Source organism: Rhamphochromis sp. 'chilingali' (assembly GCF_963969265.1).
Source record: "Rhamphochromis sp. 'chilingali' genome assembly, chromosome: 4".
Lineage (NCBI taxonomy): Eukaryota > Metazoa > Chordata > Actinopteri > Cichliformes > Cichlidae > Rhamphochromis > Rhamphochromis sp. 'chilingali'.
The window spans coordinates 21,078,403-21,103,578 of record NC_137948.1 but is presented as its reverse complement, the minus strand read 5'-3'; the positions used below and the strand labels follow the sequence as shown (position 1 = coordinate 21,103,578).

The 25,176-nt window shown below is 42.1% G+C and overlaps 1 protein-coding gene across 3 annotated transcripts; it reads left to right on the top strand.

Moving 5' to 3' along the window:
- Window positions 1-1,188: 1,188 nt before the first annotated feature.
- Window positions 1,189-25,159, top strand: LOC308396193 (putative methyltransferase NSUN7). Of its 3 annotated transcripts, none has more exons than XM_080881336.1 (13): window positions 1,189-1,331; window positions 2,403-2,510; window positions 3,355-3,540; window positions 7,629-7,687; window positions 8,838-8,974; window positions 9,090-9,242; window positions 9,449-9,632; window positions 11,403-11,616; window positions 11,797-11,940; window positions 12,087-12,188; window positions 12,300-12,417; window positions 19,629-19,752; window positions 23,829-25,159. In XM_080881336.1, exons 1-13 carry the CDS (start codon window positions 1,292-1,294, stop codon window positions 24,702-24,704), a joined length of 2,445 nt encoding a protein of 814 aa, XP_080737462.1. In that variant the 5' UTR covers window positions 1,189-1,291; the 3' UTR covers window positions 24,705-25,159. The 3 variants fall into 3 exon arrangements, with proteins under 3 accessions (XP_080737462.1, XP_080737464.1, XP_080737463.1); XM_080881337.1 differs by lacking the exon at window positions 1,189-1,331 and adding an exon at window positions 2,192-2,329; XM_080881338.1 differs by lacking the exon at window positions 3,355-3,540.
- The last annotated feature ends 17 nt before the right edge of the window (window positions 25,160-25,176 follow it).

The following is a 25,176-nucleotide window of genomic DNA, read 5'->3' as shown; positions in this document are numbered from 1 at the left end:
ACCCAATTTTGCTGTGCAAGAAACTGCACAATGACAATAAAAAGCTCTAAGTCTATTAAAAATGCTTTAACAGCAGCACATACCTGTCAGTCAAAGCAGCCACATGTTAACATGCTTTTTAATGCTGTGAGGTTGGACATTTAACAGGTGAGTCTGTGGGGATTTACTCAGTTCTGAGCCCAGCCCTAAAGAGCCATTAGAGAAACTGGCGTTTTTAGCACTTCTGCATTTAGCTTCAATTTTTCAGCCCCACAGACTGCAGCCCGGCGCCCTTTTGCATCCTGTTTAAAGCATCTCTAAGCTGCCTTCAAGCACCTATGTGAGCTTCAACCATGAAACCTAGTAAAACGTTACAGCTTGCAAATCAAAAGGTAAATGGAATATACTTCTTTTTTTTTTTTTTACTTAACTTGAGACTTAAAGGTGTTTTCTTACTACAAGCCTCAGTCACCTATTCACTCAAATACTTTTTCTATGCCTAAGCATATAAAATTCACAGACACACACTGATGGGTGCATCAGGGGCAACTCGGGGTTCAGCATCTTTCCCAAGGAAGCTTAGCCACAGGCTCAATAATACCAATCAGAGGGAATTCCAAGTGTCTATTAATGTGCATGAAAATATATCCAAGGATTATGTCCATCCTTTATATACAGTCTATGGCATTAGCATCACATCCTGTTTTATTACCAAATGAAAAAATATTGTACTAGTATGTTGTAAGTCACAAACAGCTTCCCCAGCTTTGCCTTATGCTGCACTGCACTTCTGTGCTCAGTAGGGGGCAGTGACATCAGATACCTGTGAAGCCCCCCCCCCCAACGCTGTCACTTATTAACAGGTAGTACAGTATGAAGGAAGTGTCCAGCTGCCCTGGACACATTCCTGTGTGTAATGGTATCCAAGATAGTTTCTCATATTTGCCAGCAAACACAGACACTCAGCTTTGTGGTCTGTGGTTCACTTTGATCATTTTTTAAAATATATTTAACATGATTTAATAAATGTGTGACTAATGTAACAGTGAAAATCCAGGATGATAAAGTATTTTATGTTTTGTATGTTATACAAAGTATGTTATGTATTATACTGTATAGCTATCTCAGAGGGGGGTCAGGCCTCCTTCATTATCATATTGTTGCCATGGCATTTCAAACTCTCTCCAGAGGGAAGCCGTGGATGACAAAGAGGTGATGAGAGGAGTGAAGTTCTCCAATTCACTGGGACAGCATATAATAGCCGGGGAAGAGTAAAGAGCACACAGGCAGATCCAGGATACTCGCTCAGAAGATGAGCGTTGTTCCCATGAGGAGAGTCCTGAATGACAACGGTAAGACCTGCTATGCAATTTTAAACAGCCCATCATCCTGTATGCAGATTACACTAAGCCGCTGTAGCCTTTTCTTCCAGTGCTGCTCTTCTTAAGTGGACTTAGGGTTTTTCTTCTGCAGGAAACTGCTTGACACTCATTAAATCACTGCTGTTTGATATTCATTAATTTATTCCATTTGCACTGACATGGCCTTATTGGACACGTTTCTGGTCAATTCCGGCTCTGTGTTTAAACATTCATGAGTGCCGTAAAAGCCGATTACACTGTGTCTGTGTTTCTCTCTATTAATCCAGTTTAATTAGAGCCAAGTGGTCCCTGAACTTTTGGATGTTAAGTCTCAAAGAAAGTGATGTCACCCAACACTAAACACTGATTAAAACTATTGGGTTAGCTAATGTGTGCCTCTTTTCTATCATTTCATTACATTTTAGACAGAAGAATCTAGGTTTAAGGTCAGAGTAAAGGTTAGAGGTCATTCAAGTAGTTGTTAAAGTTAGAATAACTCTGCAGGAAAATAGATGGAGGTCAATGTAATGTCCCCTGAAGCGATGGAAACACAACTGAGTGCATGTGTGTTGGTGAAGCAGCTGCACACAGATGCTTTTAGAGGGTCAGTCAGAGGTGGACCTTTGTGCAGGGTCAGGCAGCGGTCCATTATTTATTCATGCCGACGTATCCGAAAGGCCGCCTAATTGCACCAGGAGGAGCCCAATTACGCACAGGGGCCTGCGGCCGCTCTGTCTCACATTCACAGGAAAGTGGGAGGTGGATCACATGTCAGCTATGACCGATGCTGTGCGTCTTATTTACATTTGCAGAGCTCGGGTTCAGCTCTGTAAACACACAGTGTTTGTGTGTGTTTATATGCTCGCTGGAACAGCAGATGCTGGCAGGAGTGCCAAACAAGAAAAGACAAATGTTGTCAGATAGACTGGAAATTGCTTACAGAACCTCTTGACAAGTGTTTGTTTTTTCTCTGATCATGACAGGCAAAGGTAAGGTGTTTACAGTGCTGCTGGTTGTGTATTTGTGTAACATGAGCACACATACATAGTCTTTGTGTTGCAGTGGGCTCCGGCGAGGATGTGAATACGAGCTCTGGGACGGAGAAGGTGATCAGCAAGGAGCCTTTCTGCTCCCTGCTCCCTCGACTGCATTCATCTTCTCAGTCTACAGGTGATATCCAGTCTTAAAACTTGCACTACTTATCTCATATTGTATTTACCAAACTGCAAGTTGCAAGAGAAAACTACAATTTTTGCAGAACTTTCATCTTGTGAAAAATTAAGCATACAGCATTTTTGCTTTCATGGTAATTTAGAGGGTAAGTGGCAGGAAAATGCTGCTAATTAAATACTCAATTAACTGACTGGTCATCAGTGAGTGACAGCGCCTATATAAAAACAGAGGTTTTGGCAGTTTGCAGGTCAGTATTAACACATGCCAAGGAGAAAAAACATTTGCAATGATTTTAAAGAAGCAATTGTTCCTGCCATCAGTCTGGGAAACCCAACATTGTACAGTGAGATTATTCACAAGTGGAAAACATTCAAGACAGTCACCAGTCTTCCCAGGACTGGACATCCCAGCAAATTCACCCAAGGTCAGACCGGGCAAAGCACAGAGAAGCTCCAAAAGACCCCCAAAGCAACATCTCAGGCTCTAAAGGCCACAGTTAGCATGTTAAACATCAGTGTTGATAACAGTACAATAAGAAAACGCCTGAACAAGTAAGGCTTGTTTTGAAGAGTTGCAAGGAGAAAGCCTCTTCTCCCTGAAAAAGAACACGAAAGCAGATGCAACTTTGTAAAGTTACATTTTTACATGTTTGAATACAGAGCAAAGGAAATCTTTAATGTTATTATTAATACCTGCTTTTAAAAAACAGCTGCCAACAGAAACTAACAATATCTAACAAACCCGACACTTTTCTCTCTATTCAGATAATCAGCACCGTTCTTGTATCGTCTCTCCAACTTCCTCCCTCCACCTCTCTCGTGCCGCCTTTGTTTTTCCTCAGCCTATCATCTATCTGATCAGGTTTACCTACAGGCTGCAGATATTTTCCAGCAGCTGTGTAGAGACAAGCCAGCCAGCCAACATCAGCGTCTACATTATGGAAAAAAGACGGAAACATCGCTGCTCAAGAGCGGGGACAAAACCATGGAGAAGCATGTGTTCCAGCTTGCCTTTAACACACTTAAATGTAAGATTACAGTGAATTTCTACAGTGAACGATTTAGAATAGCGCACCATACTTTAACCATATTTAGTTTTATGAATGCAGATGAACTGTACTGTATATCCAGCATGGAGGGAGCCCACTGGTGGTTAAACATAAAGTCAGGGGGAAATTAATTTGATCCCCTCTACTGCCACCTCTGAGGACTTTACCCAACTCCTAGGGATAAGGTAGCCTTATCTCTATAATGAATAACAGAGGAGAGCAGCATATGTCAGCTCCAATATTCACTTTCTGAATAGCATCTTCAACTGCAGGCAGCAGATTAAATAATATATAGTCATACATTTCATTTCTCCACGTGACTGCAAATTGCTTGAGTGGAAGTGCAGTAGATGTCTGTTTGGGAGGTGATAAGAGAGTGCATGTCATGGGCAGACACACACGCACACACATATAAATTCACTTTAAAAAGCAAAAAGTGCGCATATAGTGAAAAACACAACGTTTTACATACATTATTTGACCATTTAGGTGGCAGCAAGTTTTTCCAGATACCTGTCTTTTCTTTTTGGTTGTCCACAGCCACCTACAATGTAGGTAAACAGAATTTCTTCTGAATACTAAAGCGCAGCATTTTCTATTTTTGCAATAAACAGTTTGTAAAACACGCATCATTGATTCTCTATGACAAAACAAGAAATAATCATCCTGATTTTGAACATAAGACAGCATAGTGACTAAGTGTCACTACCTATTTAAATGTTCTGTAAAGTTCCTTATATAGGTTCATCCTTCACTTTAACTCGTGATATATCTAGAGACCAACATTGTGCAGTCGTTTGATACTATGTGAATCTGTTCCCATGTCACCATTTCCAGTCACGAGGTGTGTCAGTGTCACTATGACAGAACCAGCTAACCTTAAAAGGCTTGTTTCTTATGGGTAAAACATGGTTACATTTGACTGGCAACTTGTTTGGTTATAGAATGATTCTGGGTAGACATCCGCATCTAAATGATAAATCTCCTATACTGTGTAGCATTTAGGCTACTTTAGCCTTCCCACTATTGGTGCACATCTGCAAGCCACTTTACACCCCACCTCCACTCCTAGATCCCCCTTTTCTTCCAGACTTTATCAGTCACATCTGTTGTCATCTCTGTACCACTGGCAATATCATGACTACAGCAGCCTCGACTGAAACACATTTATGACATTCATATGTATCTGCATGTAAAGGGAATTCCTGTTTTAGTGTGTATTGCATAGTGAACTTGCACAGGTCTCTGGACCGCTACAGAGCATAGCAAACACCCCCCTTCAGTTCTTGCCCAGCAACACGAGTAAAGGAAGGGAAGGGGCAAACAGATAGGGTTGGCGAGCTGCTTTTGAAGTGTTGCTGCATGTTGCATTTTTCATTCACTGGATAGAATTCTTTGTCATGAAAATTGCATGAATATCTATGAATGGAATATAATATTTAAAAAAAAAAAAGGTTTTTCAATATAAAAAAAAATGAATACTGAAATCCTACAGAAACCAGTTCCAGATGCCACACACACACACACACACACACACACACACACACACACACACACACACACACGCACACACACGCACACACACCAACATGCAACATACTCACTCTAAATTTGGGTATTGGCCTGGTTGTTGCCACACAGAGCTGGTAACCATAACAGAGCATTTGGCAGCTAATGAGGCAGATATTCTCTCAGGAGGAGGTAGAGACAAAATTAGAATTAAAAGAGGTGAATTTGGACTTACATTTGTCAGCTTATCAGAGGCACGACAACAGCTGAACACTAAACTTTCTGCATTCATTTTTTTAACCACCTGGTACCGTCTTGCTGACAGAGCTCAACAGTGACTGAACACTGTTTTAATGGCTCCAGTTCCAAAAGTGATTTTCTGGAATAAGCATTTACTCCACTGACAATGTCTAAAGTCCTTATAGAAAGACTTTTAAGCCTTGAACCAACCAGTTATGACTCATGGCAGTGAAAGAGATAATTTAGATCAAAAAATAAAATGAGGCAAAAGTTACAAGACATGTCTACATAATTACTGTCTGCATAATTGTCTACATAACTACCCAACCTATAAGCAAAACTATGCCAGATTTCACAGGAAATGAATTCCAGCCTTGTCAGATTTAATCCTTTTTGTGTTGTTTAATAGCTTTTGTTGTTTGTGTGCACTGAAGTGTACACAGACTTACACATTTCCATGGTAACAGCAATCACAAATGTCACTGTTTCAGTTCAGTACTTCTTTCATGTGAAAGCGCAAATAAAATGCAAACACAGGCTTGTGGTTTCCACAGGAGCTCGCAGTAAGTCTACTTTGGATGCTCACAAAATTATGGCTCATAAACAGGTTTTTTCCTTCGTTTTACCACCGGAACCTTTCTGTTGAGCTCTCATTGAGTTCCATTTGCCATAACCTCATGATACTTTAGCACTATTGTGTTTTCTGCTGAACAGGAACACTCGTTTCCAGAAATAATTTTCTCGTTACTCTGAGTAATTTCTTGGCAGCAGGGACAGACTGACAAGATAATTCAGGCTGGTTATTTGACTCCATCCCAGGCCACTTAAACTGACACTATGTGTTATTTAATACTGCCTCCATATCATAATTTCTGCTGCGTCTGTTATCCCTGTATTGTTGTTGTTGTTGTTCCTGCATCATCGTATGTAGCAATGTTGCAACTGACCAATCACATTGCTGTGATGTCATAGCTTTGCAATGTGGTCGGGGGAGTGAACAGCATTTCTTTTTTTAGAAAATTAGTTTCAAGTGTTTTATATATATATCTATATGTATATTTCAATAATAACTATATTATTAATGAAATGAAGCTGCACCAATCAGATGTTCTAACATCTCCATCACCACTGGTTGAAATGCAACCACAAACAATAACAGAGGCTGTTATCGTTCTGTTTTTAAATATTACTTCAACTGGATATATGGGAATGATTCCTGTTATTGCAGCATTCTGCTAGAAAAAAAGTGCCTTGAGACACAAGTTAAAATCAGTGCAGTGCTGGCTTCTTGGAAGCAAAATTAAAAGAAGTGAGGGGTGGCTCCACATGTGATTAAAGTGTTTTCAGTAAACTGTTTTTCCATGTTTAGCAACAAAATTGTGTCCAAAATAAAAGTGAATACGTGTGTAGACAGTTGTCTGCATCCATAAGTGTACAAAAGGAATAACTGAACAGTTTTTAGGTTATTATACATGTTATTATATGTGTTATTACTCCCCTCAGGCTCAAATTCATGTTGGTCTGAAAGTTATTTGGATTAAAAATGCAAAGCTTTGGGACAAAGAGCCTCTGAACCTGAGTTTTAAAGGTTCTGGCTGCAGGTGAACCCTCAAAAACCCTCTAGGAATACACTAATCAATGCACATACTAATTTATAAAGGGACCCAGTGACTTACAAAACAAATAGCCTGCCTGTTTTAAACAGAGATACGCAGTAAGCTCAAGGATTTTTGTTTAGCTCTTTTCATTTTTAATTAACTCTGATGGGCACTTTAGCATTTCTTCTTCATTCTTCCCCCCTCTTGCTCTCTCCCTCCTGGAACTTTTTATTCCCAAATTCATTATACCAAAAGTTTTTTTTAACTTTATGTGTAAAGTAGCAAGTAGAGATTGAATGACTCATACTGAGTCTTTTTAGAGGTCCTTCTACTCATTCCTGCGCTCTACTAATGCTGCTCAAATTCACCGTCAGGGCACAGGGAAATATCCCAGCGTCCAACATTGACTGGCAGCGACTTTGCAGGCTCTGGCATCTGTAGTTCTGACTCTGAATCAGAAATGATTGTGTATTAACTAGAATAATAACCAAAACACAGTTGCTGTTAGCATATCAAAAAGACACATGACCTTGGTTCAGCTGAAGACAGAGCTTCAAGATATCAGCAAATAGAGCCAAACTGTCTATATGACTAAACAAGTGACAGAGTATGATTATCCTCCGCTTTGATGGACACTACGATTCAAATTTCTCTTAATTCATTAAAATTCAGCCGATGTTTTTTTCCCTTTGTTCATTAACAACTTTGTTTTCCTCCTAGATCAAGATTTACTTGAGGACATCATCTCCGACAGCTGCTTCCATACTTCGCAGCATATTGTGAGTCCCACCAGATTTGACATTTGGGTGTTTACAGACTCAAATCCAATGGTTTTTTTTAAAAAGAAAAAAAGAAATACGCTCACACACTGAGTGTGTGAAACAGTCTGGGAGTTATCTGTCTTCAAATGAAGTGTTTGTGGCCGTATGAGCGCGATTCATCCGAATATTGCGGAATGATAGCGAGGGAGGCAGGGACGCAGTTAAAGGCCATTTGTATTCAGACGTGTACATGGTCTGGCTGGTTATAGGTGGCAAGTGATACACACAAGGGAGAGGCAGACACACTCTCTCTGACTGGGAACCGTAAATTATGCTGTGAAACACTGCGCTATGACACATACATGGATAAGAGACTCGCTCCGCTCGTGCGTGGCTCTGTGTGGGAATGATAAGTCGAGGGAAACGCAGAGAATGGGCTGAGGCCGTTAGTCTGCGAGTGCGACTATAAAACCACCACACAGCTCTTTATAATTCAACACACATCCTTACTGCAACATACATATTCTGCCTCCCGCACACACACACACACACACACAAACACACACACACACGCACAACCTGACAAAAAGAGTGCATGTACACAGCCATAAGGAAGAGTGCAGACAGACGTGCTCATCATTTTTACTTTACTCTTTGGTGATCATATATTCCTGTTTTGAAGAATGAAGGGAACCCTTAACTTCAGCTTTTGTGAACATTTCACTGCCTTCTAACTCCTTTGTTTGGTTTTCTGGTTTGAAACGTCACCGTTTTGACTCAGTGTGACACAGCGTTTGGATTAAAGGGAGGCTCAGACCTCTCAGTAGAGAGCTGAGCTTCCCCTCAAGCTACAACATTTTGAGTCAAAGGGCTAAAACAAGAGAAATAAATAGCCCAGAATGTTTTTAAAAGAGGGCAGGATGTTACACAGTGGTGAACAAGGCCCTGTCCAATTTTTTTGAGATGCATTGCTGCCAGTAATTCAAAATGTGCTGATATTTTTCTTAAAATAGCACATTTTCTCAGTTTACTCATTCTAAAATATATTTTTAAAATATAAAATACGGTTTTATAACATTTGCCCAGGTTTTTTTTTTTGCCCATTTTTGCACAGCAGTCCAATTGTTTCAGGACTCAGTCAGTAATAAAGCCCTGCAATGTTTTTCAGTCTGACGACTTGCTGCCTTTGGCGATGGTGATGCTGTTCGACTTTCAGGACAAAAAGTTTTCTCCGTGTGAACGTCCAACGATAGAAGGGCAAGAACCCATCCAGGAAGTCAGGAACCTGGAGAAAAGTCTGCACAGGTGTGTGTGCGAGTGTAAAAGTCACATGCGAACAACAGAAGTTTATTTATGCATAACCAAATAACCAAAACTGAATCAAAGAAACATGAAAATGGGCTCTGCTGTGTTTTTACAGATGTAAGACCAAGCTGGCTGCCTCTCTAGCTCGCTGCAGAGTGAAGCAGAATCTGCAGAGTGTTTCCTGCTTCCTGTCCGACAGCGTCAGGACCAAACAGCACCGAGCAAGAGGTCTGCCACTGTGCGCATGGATCGACACTCTCAAGATCAGGTAGGTGCTAGTTTCAGCATGATTTTTTTTTTTTTGGCTTAATGCAGCATGTGTTTAATGCCTGGTAAAGTTTACTGGTGGTTAAAGCAGAATACTGACATGCAGCTAATCGGAGGGCACTGGTGTCTCTGTATTACAATCTAGTCTCCTGTATCTGTACCTGGTGATGTGTGTCTCTGACAGCATGTTTTGTCCTCTCCCTGTAGTCTTGACGAGATGTGTGAAGCGTTACAAAGCGCCGGTTTGTGTCAAGCGGAGAACGAGACTGAACTCGCGGAGTTCACGTTCTGCAGGGACCCCCTCTGTCCCGACACACTCATCTTCTCGCAGCATCTTCAAGCTTGGCTCCAGCACAGCAGCCTCACCGCCACACGTGTGCTGAACATACAGGTAGAAATCTGGGTGTGCCTATATTTGAGTCTTAAGAGCTTAAAAAGAAGGTGAGAAGACTTCGTCAGAGGTTTTCGGAAGACATGTCACCTTTCATCCAAGAGTTTTCTTCAGTATTAAAAATTAAAGGTGGAGAGTCTCAGGTATTAGTCCCTTAGGAGGTGGCTGTTGACTCGCCGTTAATGTGTAGCTGAGTCTCCAGAGTGTACTTGCACTTAAAGGTCAAAGGTCACTCTTTCAGGGATGGCAAAATGGCTTGAAAGAGGAATATAAGTGACCATCATCGAACAGAGGTGGTGGCTTAGGACACCTGCTGTCACCCACCTACAATTTATGTCTTGAGATCCCTTACCAGACCTCAACCCCCACTCACACTACGCGTCAGGTGACATAAATAGCTCACATGATTGGGTAGGGCATGGTCTGACAGTGCTTTCCCCCAAAACCTCTGGTGATAATGACCCCTGCCTTTTTTCACCCCTTGTGGGGTGGGTTTCCTTCCTTTCAAGCTCTTAAGGCCACCATGACCAGGATAACTGAGAACCTGTTTTCTCTGGGGTGAGCACTTGAACATAACCTTAGCAAACTAGAGCAAAGAACGGGGAAGAGTGCTGGACTCATGAGGTGTTCTCACACGTAAACTCAAGACAACATCAGGAGAGTCAGGTCAGAACAAAGTAGCACACAGCAGGCGATCTTTGGGATTGGGCACATTCTCACCACTGGAAGTCTTTAGTTTAGGTGAAGATGCTGCCTGAGACGTGGGAGGTGTGGATGCCACAAATCAGACAGTTTGTAGTAGAGAGCTGGTAGATTAAAGCCCCTCAAGTGACTCGACCAGGATTTATGTTTTCAAGCAGTGGTGCTTATTGGAAAATGCATACAGACTAAATCAAGAGGAGTGAAGCCATTGCAGATGTCCTTTAAATCTGCATTCTTTCTAATGATCAGCAGCGGGAACTTGCTCTGGAAGCAGAAGTATGTCAGATTGCATAAAAGTCTATGAGATTAAAGCTATCCCTTACTTGATTTACCTGGGTAAATGCTTTCTTGATGGATGTACGGTCTCAGAAAAACCTTCTGGTATTATTTATTACTGCCTGATGGGAGTCCTTAGTTTCTCAGTCAGTTCTAGTCATAACTGTGAAGTCTGGTTTCAAAGAACAAGATGGTGATCACCAACAGCTGACGTCATTCTTAGAGGGGACTAGAGATCTGCTTGTAAATCTGAAAGATTTAAAGTGAAAGCTGAAGGTAAGAGTTAAAAGTGAAAAAGGATTCAGCGAGAGATAAAAATCACTGCATATATTCAGTTTAAAGAACAGCAACAGTGGAAATCCAGCTCACTCACTGTTTTTGTCAGCTTTTCTACTGACGGTCATTTTAGGTCCAGATTTTTCAGATCATTAGCAACACGTGCATTTAGCGTGAGCGCTGCGTGCTCCTCTATAAAATACTTAAATTAAGAAGGAAAAGGTTACAGGAATCGAAATCAGCAGAAAGAAACACACTCAGTCTGTATGAAGGCTGCCTAATAGTCTTTTTCTAGGTGGAAAGCATTTCACCGCTGTGCGATAAAGTGCAAGTTTTGGCCTTTGATCCAGGCTGACTTCCTGTTGTGATGTGAAGTCTGAAGTCTTGAGTTGAATGACTTGAATTCGATTAGCTGCACAGCGGTCCGTAAGTCCGGAGGGGCCAGCTTCTTTAAGGAGAAAGTAGTCCACCGATCTTGTGTGAATAGCAGACACACCTGTCTGTCTGTCTTTGTAGGACAGGAGCGTGTGCGTGGCAACAAGTGTGTTACGCCCCCTGCTGTTTGATAAAAACGACGTCCTGCTAGTGGGGGCCTTCTCGGCCATGACCGTGGCACACGTGGCTGTTGTGGCTGCTGCCCGCTCGGTCCGAGTGCTGGTGTGTGGCGCTGATCACAACCCCTCACACAAAGAGGAGATCCAGGAACTGCTCACACAGATGGACTTAAAAAGTGAGTCACAAACACTTCAGATTTACTGATCTGTCCCTGTTGCTGCTGATGTCGCTGTATTTGTCCTTTAAGCTTTAACATTCATGAACCCTAACCCTGAGTTTTGAATATTACATATGATGGCAGCACAGTGCCAACACTAATCCGATCACTCACATGTTGCTCTACATCCTGATGTAGACGTTCGTGTCCTGTCACAAGCGTTTTACGGTCTGGATGACGTAGATGCCACCGTCCAGCGAGTAAAGGTCATCATGGTGCTGCCTCAGTGCTCGTCTTCTGCCCTCAATGACCCGGTGCCCGCTATCCACAGTGAACATGGAGGTAGGGAAATATAAGAGACCCCAACCTCCTGTTTCAATGAGTAAACATAATATATGTCGTTTTGTTTAACATTTGAATATTATGCAGTCATGTCCAAGTAGAGTTAAACAAGGGCAGACGTTAAACAGGTTCTCCTCTGCTGACAGACTGGGGTCTGCTGCCAGATTTGTCCCATGGTTCTGTTTCCAAGAGAAAAATAAACTCTCTGACCGCCCAGCAGGCGAAACTGCTGGCACACGCTCTCACCTGTGAGTAAATACCAAGCACACACACTTTTCACCAACCGAGCTACAACTTAAACACGTTATGTATTTTTGTTCCTGTTGGTAAAAAATTCATTTATTTCCTTCATTCATCAGTCCCAAAGGTTCAGACTGTGGTCTACTGCACACGCTCAGTGTATCCCGAGGAAAACGAACAGCTGGTGAAGAGAGTGTTAGAGAAAACACACACTCACCCCAAACTTCTGCCCTACAGGTACAACAAACACACTCGGCTGCATCTTTATACAGTTGTCTGCTTAATAGGCATTTAATCCTTTTAGTCATATATAAATATAAAGTACTTTTTTAATCCACAGGCTTAAACAAACACAAGCGTAATGAGGAACCTACAGGGCAGTGTAACAGGAAACAGGAGGCACTTAAACCATCTCAGATACTTTGTTTAATTTGATGGTCCTTTTTTTTCGTTTTATCTTTTGGCATCATTCGTTAATTTCCACAGCAAATAGAAATGGGAGCAACGAGCAGCCCATCTTCTTTTCTAGGGCTCAGCTCACCGTGCAATAACCACAGAAACCAAATGTCATTTTAGCTTTTTTAAAGCTAAACTGTTCGTTTTCTCTTATTGCAGCTGGATTATTATCTCTGAGTCCAAACACAGATGGTAGGACAAACCCTTGCATGGGGCTCATGTGAGCAAAAACTCACAAAAGCTATCAGATAAAGCATACCGGTGGGCCTGAGATTAATCCCGCAGTCGGGGTAAACGGGGCGGAGAAGATTTCAGAGTCTGTTTCATGCCTGCTGCTCCACAAAAGTCATTTCCTGCCATCCGTCCGCTTAAAGGAATCCAAATGTTATTAAATCAGCTCACATAAGCTCTTTTATCAACTTGCGTTAGGATTTTAGGCACATGTTTGATCTCTGTGTTTCCAGTATCTGTTCTGTGAAGACACAGATGTTTCAGTTGTTTTTACAAGGGATGACAGTGCACTGCAAACACCACTGCACTTCAGCGAAGTTTGGAGGAAGGAAGTAGCGATCAGTACATAGCCAGGTTTTTGACACAGTTTTTGTATGTTTGCCTCCACAGTGGATTTGAAATCAAATGGTAAATGTGTGATTGAAGCACTGACTTTCAGCAACTTGCATTAACTGTTTAGGAATGACCGGCACATTTATACACAGTCCACAGAGGCTCGAATGTACTTAGACAAGGGACGAGCAGTTTCATTGCCAGGTGATGTCTGTTCCCCTGGTATTTCATGACAGTGTTGAACTTTGTATTTTATATGAGGCCCAAAGAGATGTCAGTGCAAGTGGGGGAAGCCGTCATTAGGCTGAAAAGCCATAATAAATCTATCACAGAGAGCAAAAACATCAACAGAGGCCACAACCTGGTATGTTCTTAAAAACAAGGAAATTCCTTTAGCCGGCTCAGCAACACCAAAAATTCCTGAAAGACCACAGAAGTCAAACAAAGTGGGATGATGACAGAATTACAAACAACTCAAGAACACTGAGGGAGGCAGGTGAGTCCTTGTCAGGATCTACAATCAAGAGATGTCTCCATACAGACGGTTTATGACAAAGTGCAAATCACTGGTTACACTGAAGGACTGGACGACCTGATTAGACTTCAGCAGAAAACATCTAAAAGAGCCCACACAGTTCTAGGAAAACAGATTATTTGGACAGATGAAACCAAGATGAACTAGAAGAGAAATATAGAAAAGGAGGGGAACTGCTTTTTTCCCCAGATAATGATCAGATTATCAGCATATTGACATGTGCATGTATGGCTGCCAGTGAAACTGGGTCATTAGTGTTTATTGATGCTGTGACTGCTGTGATAGAAGTAGCAGGATTTATTCAGGGCAGCATGGTGGCGCGGTGGTTAGCGCCGTTGCCTCATAGCATCACGGCCCTGGGTGATTGCCATAGGTGCGAATGGTTGTCTGTCTCTGTGTTAGCACTGCAGGAAACTGGCGATCTGTCCAGGGTGCACCCTGCCTCCCGCCCTATGGTAGCTTGGATAGGCTCTGCCCTTCTCATTTAAAATTAAATTTGTCCAGTTAATGCAATACTTTTGTTAAACCCTCCAAATTAAAGCTAAAAGTCTGCACTTCAGTCACATCTTTACTGTTAGATTTAAAAATCCTCTGTGTTGGTGCACGGAGGCAAAACTGAAAAACCTGGATCAATATCAGCCGAACTGTACATTCTGCTTCCACACATGTGACTCCAGTCATGTAACTTAACATGTGAGCTCACAACCCATTATAAAAGCACGAGCGTAGTTTTATCTTAATAGCTTTTAGTGGAGATGAAAAGTTGCCCCACCAAAAATCTGACTGTGTGTGTAAACACTCGACATAAAGAGCACCCTGCTTTCACAATCAGCATTGCATTGAGAATTTTAATGCGAACGAAGGTCACATCTGCACATCGTCTCCATATTTCAGCAAGATTTAGACAGCGCTTGGTCCGCTGAGATTTCTCATTCAACATTTCCTAAAATATTGAATCCTGAAGGGAACTTGGACCAGAAGTATGGCCTGACAGCAACAGCTGCGAGGCCCATAAACAAGACTGTCCTTAGGCTGTGAACAGGACAATCTGACAAGAGACACCACGAGAAGCACCTGATGAGCCACCCACTCCCATCCACTTACATACAGGAAACCTTTGTGCCTGGAAACTACTGCACTGACACTGAACTGCAGGATGCCCACGTACTGTTTCATGTGACTGCTGTTGCTTGTATATCAAGTAAAACTGCTAGCAACATTGTTTTTCAAGAACTTCGCCACGGTTTGAAAGAAAGAAAGTTTGAAGAAAAGCTGAGGCCGATTAAACAAATCCTGTTTTCTTTATTTGGTTGTCAAAATAATTTATTTCTCTTTGGTTCAATTTCCAGAAGCGGGCAGTTCTTGTGCGCGTTACACAACCATTTACTCACAGCAGGGGAGCTCCGAGTTCTGACGACCAAGTGCCAATTTAGGAAATTTGTTTGTGACTGAGGGCCGCACAGGAAAAATACATCAAAACCATTTAGCATTCGTACAGTCTCTGTTCAGAGAACTGCGATTTATGTTGGTATTTTTTACTATGGTTTACAGCCTTGGTGGTATTTTTATGACCCCTGCTTTGTCAGTAGCTCTTAGGAGGTTTTAGTTGGCATCATGGCTGAAACAGAAGAAAAACACCCCTATGGTTTCATATTTGATGAACTGTGTAGTGATCATCTTTCACTGGCTCATGAGCCACACACACTGTTCCCAAGGACCACAACTATGCATCCTGAGCTTACACTGAATAAATGGCTTATATCAGCATGTGCTGACCACTCAGTGCACTTTATCGACAACTTTAATATTTTTTGGGAACGCAGGCATCTGTTCAAAGCAAATGGATTTAATTTTAACAAGTCAGGGGTGAAACTGTTCACCTCCAACTTGTTTTATTCCATACGTCATCCATCCGTGCTTGGTGCCAAGGCTGAGATAAACGAGGAGTTATCTCATAAAGAGGAACAAACAGTACTCCAAGAACAGACAAAGCCCAGCAGAAACCTTGAGGAGGAGCTCCATTTGCCCCCACCCGGGAAGAGCCTCAGAAAGGAGAGACATCCATGGCATCTGAGGAAGAGCCTCAGAAAGGAGAGACATCCATGGCATCTGAGGAAGAGCCTCAGAAAGGAGAGACATCTAAGGCAAGAAGAGGGGTCCCTATTTGCCTCCAACTCTCTCAACAACACCAACGACCAGGACAAGGGACCACGACCTTCCCCAGTCCCCCAAACCCCTGACAGGCCATCACCCTCCTCCCCCTCCCTTTCTCCCTCCTCCCCACACCTGAAATTCACTGAGGAGATGATGGAGCGGGTCAATGCTGGGCTCAGATCTACCCCCCGTCCCAATCCCTTTTTGTCCCCCATAAACTCCCCACCAGAGCGGCCAAAGGTTCGCCATCGAGCCCCACCCTCAACAGAGCAATCGAAGTCACATTGCCCAGCCTCGCCCCCCTTAGTTCCTCTTCATGCCCTGTCTCCGCAGTCTGATGCGTGATGTGTGAAGGGTCCGGGCTGTGAGGATTATGGCAGTGGTGACTTTTCCCAGGAGAAGCTGGGACCCTGTTTACTAGAAGGTTTTAAAATTTCTGTACTTTTAGGTGACAGGAGACATGTGGCCTGGTCAAAACACAGAGAGCTGCACTCTAAAAGATCTTTAAACATAGTAAACATACCTTGTGTGCCACAGACTGCTCCCAAACACGAGGGGACAAGTAATACCTCTAAAACACTTAAGTTGGCTTTATTAAACATTAGATCTCTAGCTGGGAAAACATTTTTAATTAATGATTTAATCACTGAGCACAGCCTTGATTTTATGTTTTTAACTGAAACTTGGTTGGACCAAAGTAACAGTGGAGCTGTTCTCATCGAGACGACCCCTCCTAACTACAGTTTTATCAGTGAGGTCAGGGCGAGCAGGAGAGGAGGAGGGGTTGCTGTCTTATTTAATGAATCATTTCAATGTAAGCAGCTATCTCCTGGAAGTTTTCAGTCTTTTGAATATGTGGCTTTACAGCTGAAGGCCCCATCCAAAGTTGTGTTTCTTAATGTTTACAGGCCTCCCAAATACTGCACAGACTTTTTTAATGACCTCAGTGAACTGCTGTCTGTGATCTGTGTTGATTTTGACTGTGTAATTATTGCTGGGGATTTTAACATCCATGTGGACAACCCTCAGGACAAAGGGACTAAAGACCTGAGGAACACTCTGGGCAACTTTGGGCTGACTCAGCATGTAACAGAGGCCACACATAATAGAGGACACACTCTTGACCTACTGATCTCCAAAGGCCTGAGCATTTCAAAGGTTACTGTGTCTGATGTGGGCCTGTCTGATCATTACTGTGTTTTCTTTGAAAGTAAAATCTCAGCCCACACAAATATATCAACAACAGTGATCACAAAACGGTGTATAACTGAACACAGTAGTGCAATTTTTAACCAGGTCTTCCCATTAACACCTGACCTGTCCAGAGGGTCAGTCAATGAGCTCGTCAATAGCTTCAATGCTAACATGTTAAATGTAATGGACACTATTGCTCCCATTAAGGTGAAGGTTATCTCTGGAAGGAAAAAGTCTCCATGGAGAAACTCCACACTGGTGAAAAATGAAAAAAGAGAGTGTAGGAAAGCTGAGCGCAGATGGAGAAAAACAAACCTCCAGGTTCATTATGACATTTATAAAGAGAAACTTCACAATTATAATTTACAACTGAGGAATGCAAGGAGGTCCTACTTCTCTGACATCATCACTAAAAACAGCCATAATGCTCGGGTCTTATTTTCTACAGTTGACAGGCTAACAAACCCCCCTGTGTCAGTGGCAGCTGAACTTCATTCGACCATGGCCTGCAATGACTTTGCCAAATTCTTCACTGAAAAAATCCAAAAAATTAGACAAGCAATTGGTACATCAACAGCAGATCCAGGATATGTACTGTGTCCACCAAAAAACTGTTTAAACACCATGAAACAGTTTCAACCTATTAACAGCAAAGACCTGGAGGACATCTTAGGTCAACTGAACTCCTCCTCCTGCTGTTTAGATGTCCTGCCAACAAGTTTTTTCAAAAAGGTCTCAAAGACTTTAGAGTCAGACCTGTTACAGATCGTCAACTTTTCTTTATTATCAGGTGTGTTTCCAGAATCACTAAAAACTGCTGTAATCAAACCTATACTGAAAAAGGACAATCTTGACAAGACACAAATGAACAACTACAGGCCGATCTCAAATCTCCCGTTTTTAAGTAAGATCATTGAAAAAGCAGTTTCTCAACAGCTCAGTTACTTCTTAAAACAGAATAATTGCTACGATGCCTTCCAGTCAGGTTTTAGACAGAACCACAGCACTGAAACCACTCTGACCAAAGTGTTTAATGACATATGTCTGAATACAGACAGTGGAAAAATGTCAGTCCTAGTTTTACTGGATCTCAGTGCAGCATTTGATACAGTTGACCACAACATATTACTCAAACGACTGGAGAACTGGACAGGTCTTTCAGGAACTGTACTAAACTGGTTCAAAACATACATAGAAAACAGGAAATACTTTGTATCAATAGGTAACTTCACATCTGAGCAGACAAGTATCACATGTGGAGTTCCCCAAGGTTCCATCTTGGGACCCCTTCTGTTTAACATCTACATGCTCCCACTGGCACAGATTATAAACAACAACAAAATAAACTATCACAGCTATGCAGATGACACACAAATATATATCACAATGTCACCAGGAGACCGAGGCCCTGTACAGGCTCTTGGTAAATGCATTGAGGAAATCAATGACTGGTTGTGCCACAATTTTCTCCAGCTAAACAAAAACAAAACTGAGGTAATAGTCTTTGGCGCCAAAGAAAAACGATTACAGGTCACCAGAGAACTTCAATCTATACATCTAAAAACCACAAACCAGGCGAGAAATTTGGGTGTAGTGATGGATGCAGACCTAAACTTAGAAAAACACATTAAGACAATAACAAAGTCAGCTTACTATCACCTCAAGAATATATCAAGGATAAAAGATCTGATGTCTCAACAGGACCTGGAAAAACTAGTCCATGCATTCATCTTTAGTAGGCTTGATTACTGTAACAGCATCTTTACAGGTCTATCTAAAAAATCAGTCAGACAACTACAGCTCATTCAGAACTCTGCTGCTCGAGTCCTCACTAAGACCAAAAAAGTGGACCACATCAGTCCAGCTCTGAGGTCCTTACACTGGCTGCCTGTCCGTCAGAGGATAGACTTTAAAGTTCTGATGCTGGCCTATAAAGCTCTGAATGGTTTAGGACCAAAATACATCAATGACCTCCTGACCCAGTATGAACCATCCAGATCCCTCAGGTCATCTGGATCCGGTCTTTTATCAGTTCCCAGAGTCAGAACCAGACACGGAGAAGCTGCATTCAGCTTTTATGCTCCTTATATCTGGAACAAACTCCCAGAAAGCCTCAGATCAGCTGAAACACTCAGTTTATTTCAATCCAGGTTGAAGACTCACCTGTTCTCAGCTGCATTTTGAATAAAGCACCAAATCCACACTTTAAGCTTAAATTTCAAAACTTACATTTAACTACTGATTTTATCTACTGTTCTGATTTTATCTGTTTTGATTTTATATACTGTTGTTTGTTTGTTTGTTTGTTTGTTAGTTAATTAGTTAGTTAGGTTATTTGCTTGTTTTAATCAATTTTAAATCATGCTTTTTATTTGTTCTTGTTTCTAATGTCTCTGTAAAGCACTTTGAATCACCTTGTTGTTGAATTGTGCTATACAAATAAACTTGCCTTGCCTTACAGTAATCCTCTTCTAAATGCATGTGATGATGACGAATCAGTGTGAAAATGCTTTCTTTTTCTTCCCGTTCTGTACCGCTCCCTCAGGGTGAATGGTCCAATTTTCCCGGACGACTCCTCATCAGGAGGCGAAACGGACTCGCACAAGTTTTTCAGGCTCGAACCATCGAAGGTCACCAACGGCTGCTTCGTCGCCAGACTGTCCCGACAGGTGAGACGCATGGGAGGAGAAAGCGTAAGATGAAAGTAAGAAGAGAATAAAGGACAAGGCTGCTTTTAAAGGACTGAGATTTTGTGATGTGTGTAGAGTATTTACACGTGTGCGCGCATGCAATTGCTTTGCAACAAGACCTTCTAGTAGTGCTGAGGCTGCACTTCTTTGCTGTCTGACTGCAGGGAGGTCAGTCAGCTCTGTGAGCCTGCGCACGCACGCACACACAGTAGGTAGATGTGTGTGTGTGTGTGTGTGTGTGTGTGTGTGTGTGTGTGTGTGTGTGTGTGTGTGTGTGTGTGTGTGTGTGTGTGTGTGTGCACCATTGCTCTGTAAAAACACTGCAGCAATATTCCATAAAAATGAGACAAGCTAAAGATGAAATGCCTGTGAGCCAGTGAAACATTTCAGTACTCCAGAGCCAAGATGAATGGATAATTCTCTGTGTCGCTCTTTCAGCCTTTCCTCCAAGCCCTCAAGCCTTGTTGCATCACCTCATTTGCCCCCTCCCCTTTCTTGCCTCTTGCTGCACTCATAAAAAGAGGGAAAAATACAACAGAAGGAGCTGCTGCTCCTTCGATCACCTGCAGCTCGAAAAATGCTGCAGTGAGGTCCGTACAGCCACAACAAAAACTATTCAATCACGTTGGGTTTATAATGGTTTACTCATGTATAAAAATGCATTTATAGGAGTTGAAAGTAATATTTAGTAAGTCCCTAGTAACGCTGATCCTTTAAATCTATTGTCATAAAAGAATGTTGCAAAAGACAAAGAAGCTTTAAAAAATTTGCTTCTGCAGTGATGCAGATCTACATGCTAAATGTTCACATCTGGAAGTAAACATGGAAAAGATAAAGTAGCATCTTGAAAGCTGAAGGATGAAACGAGTTTAAAACTCCTCGACACCTTTGAGTGCTGAAGAAAAAACAAGAAAGTGCCTTTAAGTGAAATCAGACATTTGACAAGAAGAAAAATGACTCTTTATGGAGGCAGAAACGTAAATTGACATGCATGTACAAGTACACAACAAACCTGTTTGTGCAGACAGTAAACTCAAACGCTGGATGCTGTAGGACAAATGAGAGTGAGAAGCAGAGCAAACACCACCCGTGTAGTCTGCTTGTAGGTACTTGTCAGTGTGAACAAGCCAATTCCTTCAGCAGAGAAGCACTGATTTGAGACATGGCTGAAGGATCGGTTAATAGAATAACAGTTGAAATATAGCACATCCTGCACTCTGTGAACAAAGAGGACATAAAAGTTACCAGGAATCATTCTTAAATTGGTCTTTCTTCCTGGATTTGTCCCACAGACACACACACAGAGTGTAGCAAGAGGCACAAATAAGATATTTGTAAGATATTTGTGTGTGTACATATATATATATACACATACATAATAAAGACCAGGTGATTGATGTGCAGGAAAGGGTTTCATTTAAACGTTCTCATGCAGAATGTGCTGCTGGTTAAAGAATCATTTCTAATGCAAATCGTATCTTTCTAACACAAATGGGCACGCTGCTGCAGACACCTCTGTCCTGTCCAGCTCGCTGCGGTAATTTAAAATCTAATGATCACGTCTAATTGGATTGACGACCACTACAGCGACTACAATGAACACAGAGCTGGGGCTGCAGATTTTGTTACACTGAAGAGATACCTCATCGATGCGTGCAGATACACAGAAATTAAGAAATGAGAACCCGTCCTCATAGACGAGGGGACAAACTGCACCTGTTCCACATCTGGGAGGTTGTTGAGCTCTATTCCCCCCTCAAGTATCTCCAGTATTTCCTCACAAATTGTAGATTTAGCATTTTAATTTAAAAATGTAAGGGTGTACACACGACTCAAGGAGCCGAGCTGGAAGCTCTGTGTGGTTATCAGTGCTGCTTTGAGCTAATAGCTGAATAACAATGAAGCTTTTGAAGTGGTCACATTTTCCTGATCAATCAATCAACCGGATAGGTGAGATATTTCGGCCTGGACCAAAGTGGTAGACCAATGATCTTGTCACTGAGACTTAAAGTAGACATTTTAATTAGAAAATGATTCATCAGCCTGAAACCTGAAATATTTTATCTGTTAAACACGTGTGACGGGCTGCAATCAGTCATACCGCTCTCCAGTACACTGTAGTCTTCTGCATTTTACCACCACATTGGCAGCGCAATTAAAGTTCTGAGGCTTATAAATGACTCAAAGCGTACAATGCTGTCAAAGTAAGAAAAATGGAAAACTGCAGAGACAGATTAAACTCTCAGGGGTGAATAGAAAATGCATTTGTAATATTTTTAAGCAGCTTTCATAAAAGAAGAGAAAGTAAATGATGATTCAGAGAGACTGTGATAGAAAACAGACAGACCGAAGGTTCGGGAAAATTTAATGGGATTTCTTGTTTCTGCACTGCCGATGACAACCTTTCACTTCTATCCATATAACACTCAGGCTGTAACGTACAAAGTTCATTTGCAGTCCTGTGAAACACTGAGCACGTCCTTTTAGCAGCCAGGTGCTGATAATCAAATGCATTTGATTGAGTGATCATCAGTGATTGTGAGCGCCTCTGTAAAAGCAGAAGTTTGCATAATGTGCTGGTTTTGAGCATTCAGGTGTGTGTTTATGTGGATTTACTTTGAAGCCACAGGACCTGGGCACCTTGCAGTCATGGATTTTACCATGAGCTCCTCTGCACACTGACGTATTCTAGAGTCAAAAGTGAGACCATCTGTCCAACAGCTAAAAGATGGCCTAAATCGGGCCACGCAACAGGGCAGTGACCTCAAACACAGCAGCAAAGCTACACCAGCATGACCGAATGCCCGCAAATCTCAGTGAACTGAAGCAGCGTTGTAAATAAGAGTGGACTAGAATTCCCCCACAATGGCACGAGAGAGAAAACCTTTACTTAATCATTACTTTGGTTATTGCTGCTAAAGGTGGTTCAGTACATGACTGAATCGTGGAGTGTACTTAGATTCGCACGAGACTGCAGAGTCTCTGTGCAAACTTTCTTTTCCACAGGGTTATTTGTGTTTCAGTGTGATGGGGAGTTATACATTAAAATGAATGTTGCCAAGGTGACTTCATGAAGTAGTTTTGATTACATCATTTTTAGACAAGAGTTATTAACTAACACCAACAAGCTTGGTTAGCAAGCTGCACAGAGTATAAATACACACAGAGATAAATACGATCTAATTTGCACAAAGTAACAAGAACTGAGCACAGACTTCTTCAGACCGCAAGACAAATTTACAAAACTTACAACATGATAAAGATGCCCCCGAACTCAGAGTTGGTTGCCCATTTGTTTTATACTGAGCTTCTAATCTGTGCATTTCCTCTGTAACATGAGTCTGTGGCACTAACACACCTTCTAAAGCCAGTCTGGAGTGGCAGTGTGGGAAGCTACACTATGACAATTTTCAGCCCGAGGGCTTGTCAACAAAATTCATCTACCCCGAATTTATCGCTTATCTTCCCTCACCTTTTATTTATGTATTTGACTGGATTAATGGCCCTGAAGCTTTAACGCTGGATGATTTTTCGATTGGTCCTGTGTTTTCTGTCCAGATTAAAAATAGTTTCTCTACTATCCACACGGGATAATCTGTAATTAATTTGGCAATGCTCGTACATCTGATAGGATAAACCGAGATAAATTTCAGAGAACTTCTGAGTGCAGGTTGGTTATTCAGTACTTAAAGAAGAAAAACTGAAGTTTTACTTTGAGGGCTGGCAAACATTACAAACACATTAGCATTTTTGTTGTAAGCAGGGTATCATTGTGATGATAGCATTCAGTCCAAAACCAGCTGTTTTCTCACATGGGCATAGAGAGGAAACATAAGTGGTTGTAGACTGTGATCATCCTGGTGCCTTTCAGATGATATTCTTTATTTGCTGCCATGATGCGGTGTAAAAGCCTCCTCCCCCTCCTCTGCAAGTTCGCCTTAAGGCTGTAGCTCATTTCCACACCATTGTGTTTTTATTGTGTAGATGTCCCCTGTGCTACATTTTAATGCATTGTGGCTTCACATTAAATCTTCAAACTGCTCTTTCTTCTTCAGGCAGATCCTACTAAGGTGGAAACAGTCCAAGATGTGCTGGCAAGGGCGGCGGCAAAGGGCCTCCTGGGCGGAATGATTCCCGAACAATCAAAAGCTGCTAAAAAGGGGAAAAGCAAGAAGAATCGAGCAGCATCAGCCAGCAGCAAACCTTCATCCTCCTCCAGCCTTGAGAGGGAGACGGGAGGAGAGCTGCCAAATGGACGAGATCCAGTCACACCTTCAGGAGATGAAGAGGAGAAAGGCGAGGGAGATGATGAGGAGGAAAAAGTGGGCGAGACAGAGAAAGAGGGGGAAAAGAAGAGGAGGGGGCATAAAGGGCGTAAGCGAAAAGGCCATTCAAAGCAAAGCAAGAACACTACTGTCTCCACGCATGAACCTAAAGGCCACAAGAAGAAACAGACAAAGAAAAAAGTCAACCAATCACATCACAAGAGGCGTCGGACGAAAAGCAAACCGAGACGAATACCTCGCCTTACACTAGCTTTAATGTCCTCTGCAAAACCCTCCAACCACTTGTCTCCAATCACAGCTCTGGCACAGAGGATGAGCATCAATCCAGCGTTTAAATCACAGCAGACATTACTCAGCACGCCTTCCCCCGCTGGAAAGCATCCTTCAACCGCTCTTCCTGCCATACCCGCTCCCCACACCGCCTCCACGGGACTAAACACACAGCCTGAAAGAGCACAGGAAACATCGAACGACGCTGCTAAACCAGCAAAAGAGGCGGTCAGAGCTGACAATGTGGGGCTGCCACCAATCTCTCTGCGCAGCAGGAGTGGCAGTTCTGGCTACAGGCCTCTGTCTGGGACCCTCAACTCCCAGCAAGGCAACATGTCTACGTCTTCATCCTCAATCTCTCTGCCTGATGTATAAAAAAAAAAAAGTATTCTCACGGATGTACTAACTGGAATGTACTAACGCCACATCAAGTGCTTTTTAATTATTACAATATTTAAATTATTTTGTAGCCATTTCTGCTGCTTAGATTTGTTTTTTAAATATATGTGGCTCACTCATAAACTAGATCTTCTAGTAATTTATGTTGACTAATACACAAATAAATTACTAATTGGGCCACAGTGAAGTTCAGTGAAGAGCAGGTTGCAGTATTTGTCAGGCACAAAGTGTAACTACTGACCTGATTGGTACCCATCTATCAGTCAAGGGGGCCACACAACTGAAAAATGCAGAACTTGACATGATTTAGATGGTTTATCATGTCAAAATTAAGTGCTTGGTATAGCTGTCATGGAGGCCTGGCTTAAAGGTGACATATGCTCATTTCAGGCCCATATTTTCCTTTGTGGGATCTCACGGTTGTTTTACATTCACAGTTTAGAACTGT

Coding starts and splice junctions, on each gene's coding strand:
- LOC308396193 (XM_080881336.1), top strand. CDS start 1,292: ATGAGCGTTGTTCCCATGAGGAGAGTCCTGAATGACAACG. Junction 7,688..8,837: donor TCCATACTTCGCAGCATATT/GTGAGTCCCACC, acceptor AATGTTTTTCAG/TCTGACGACTTGCTGCCTTT. Junction 19,753..23,828: donor TCGCCAGACTGTCCCGACAG/GTGAGACGCATG, acceptor TTTCTTCTTCAG/GCAGATCCTACTAAGGTGGA.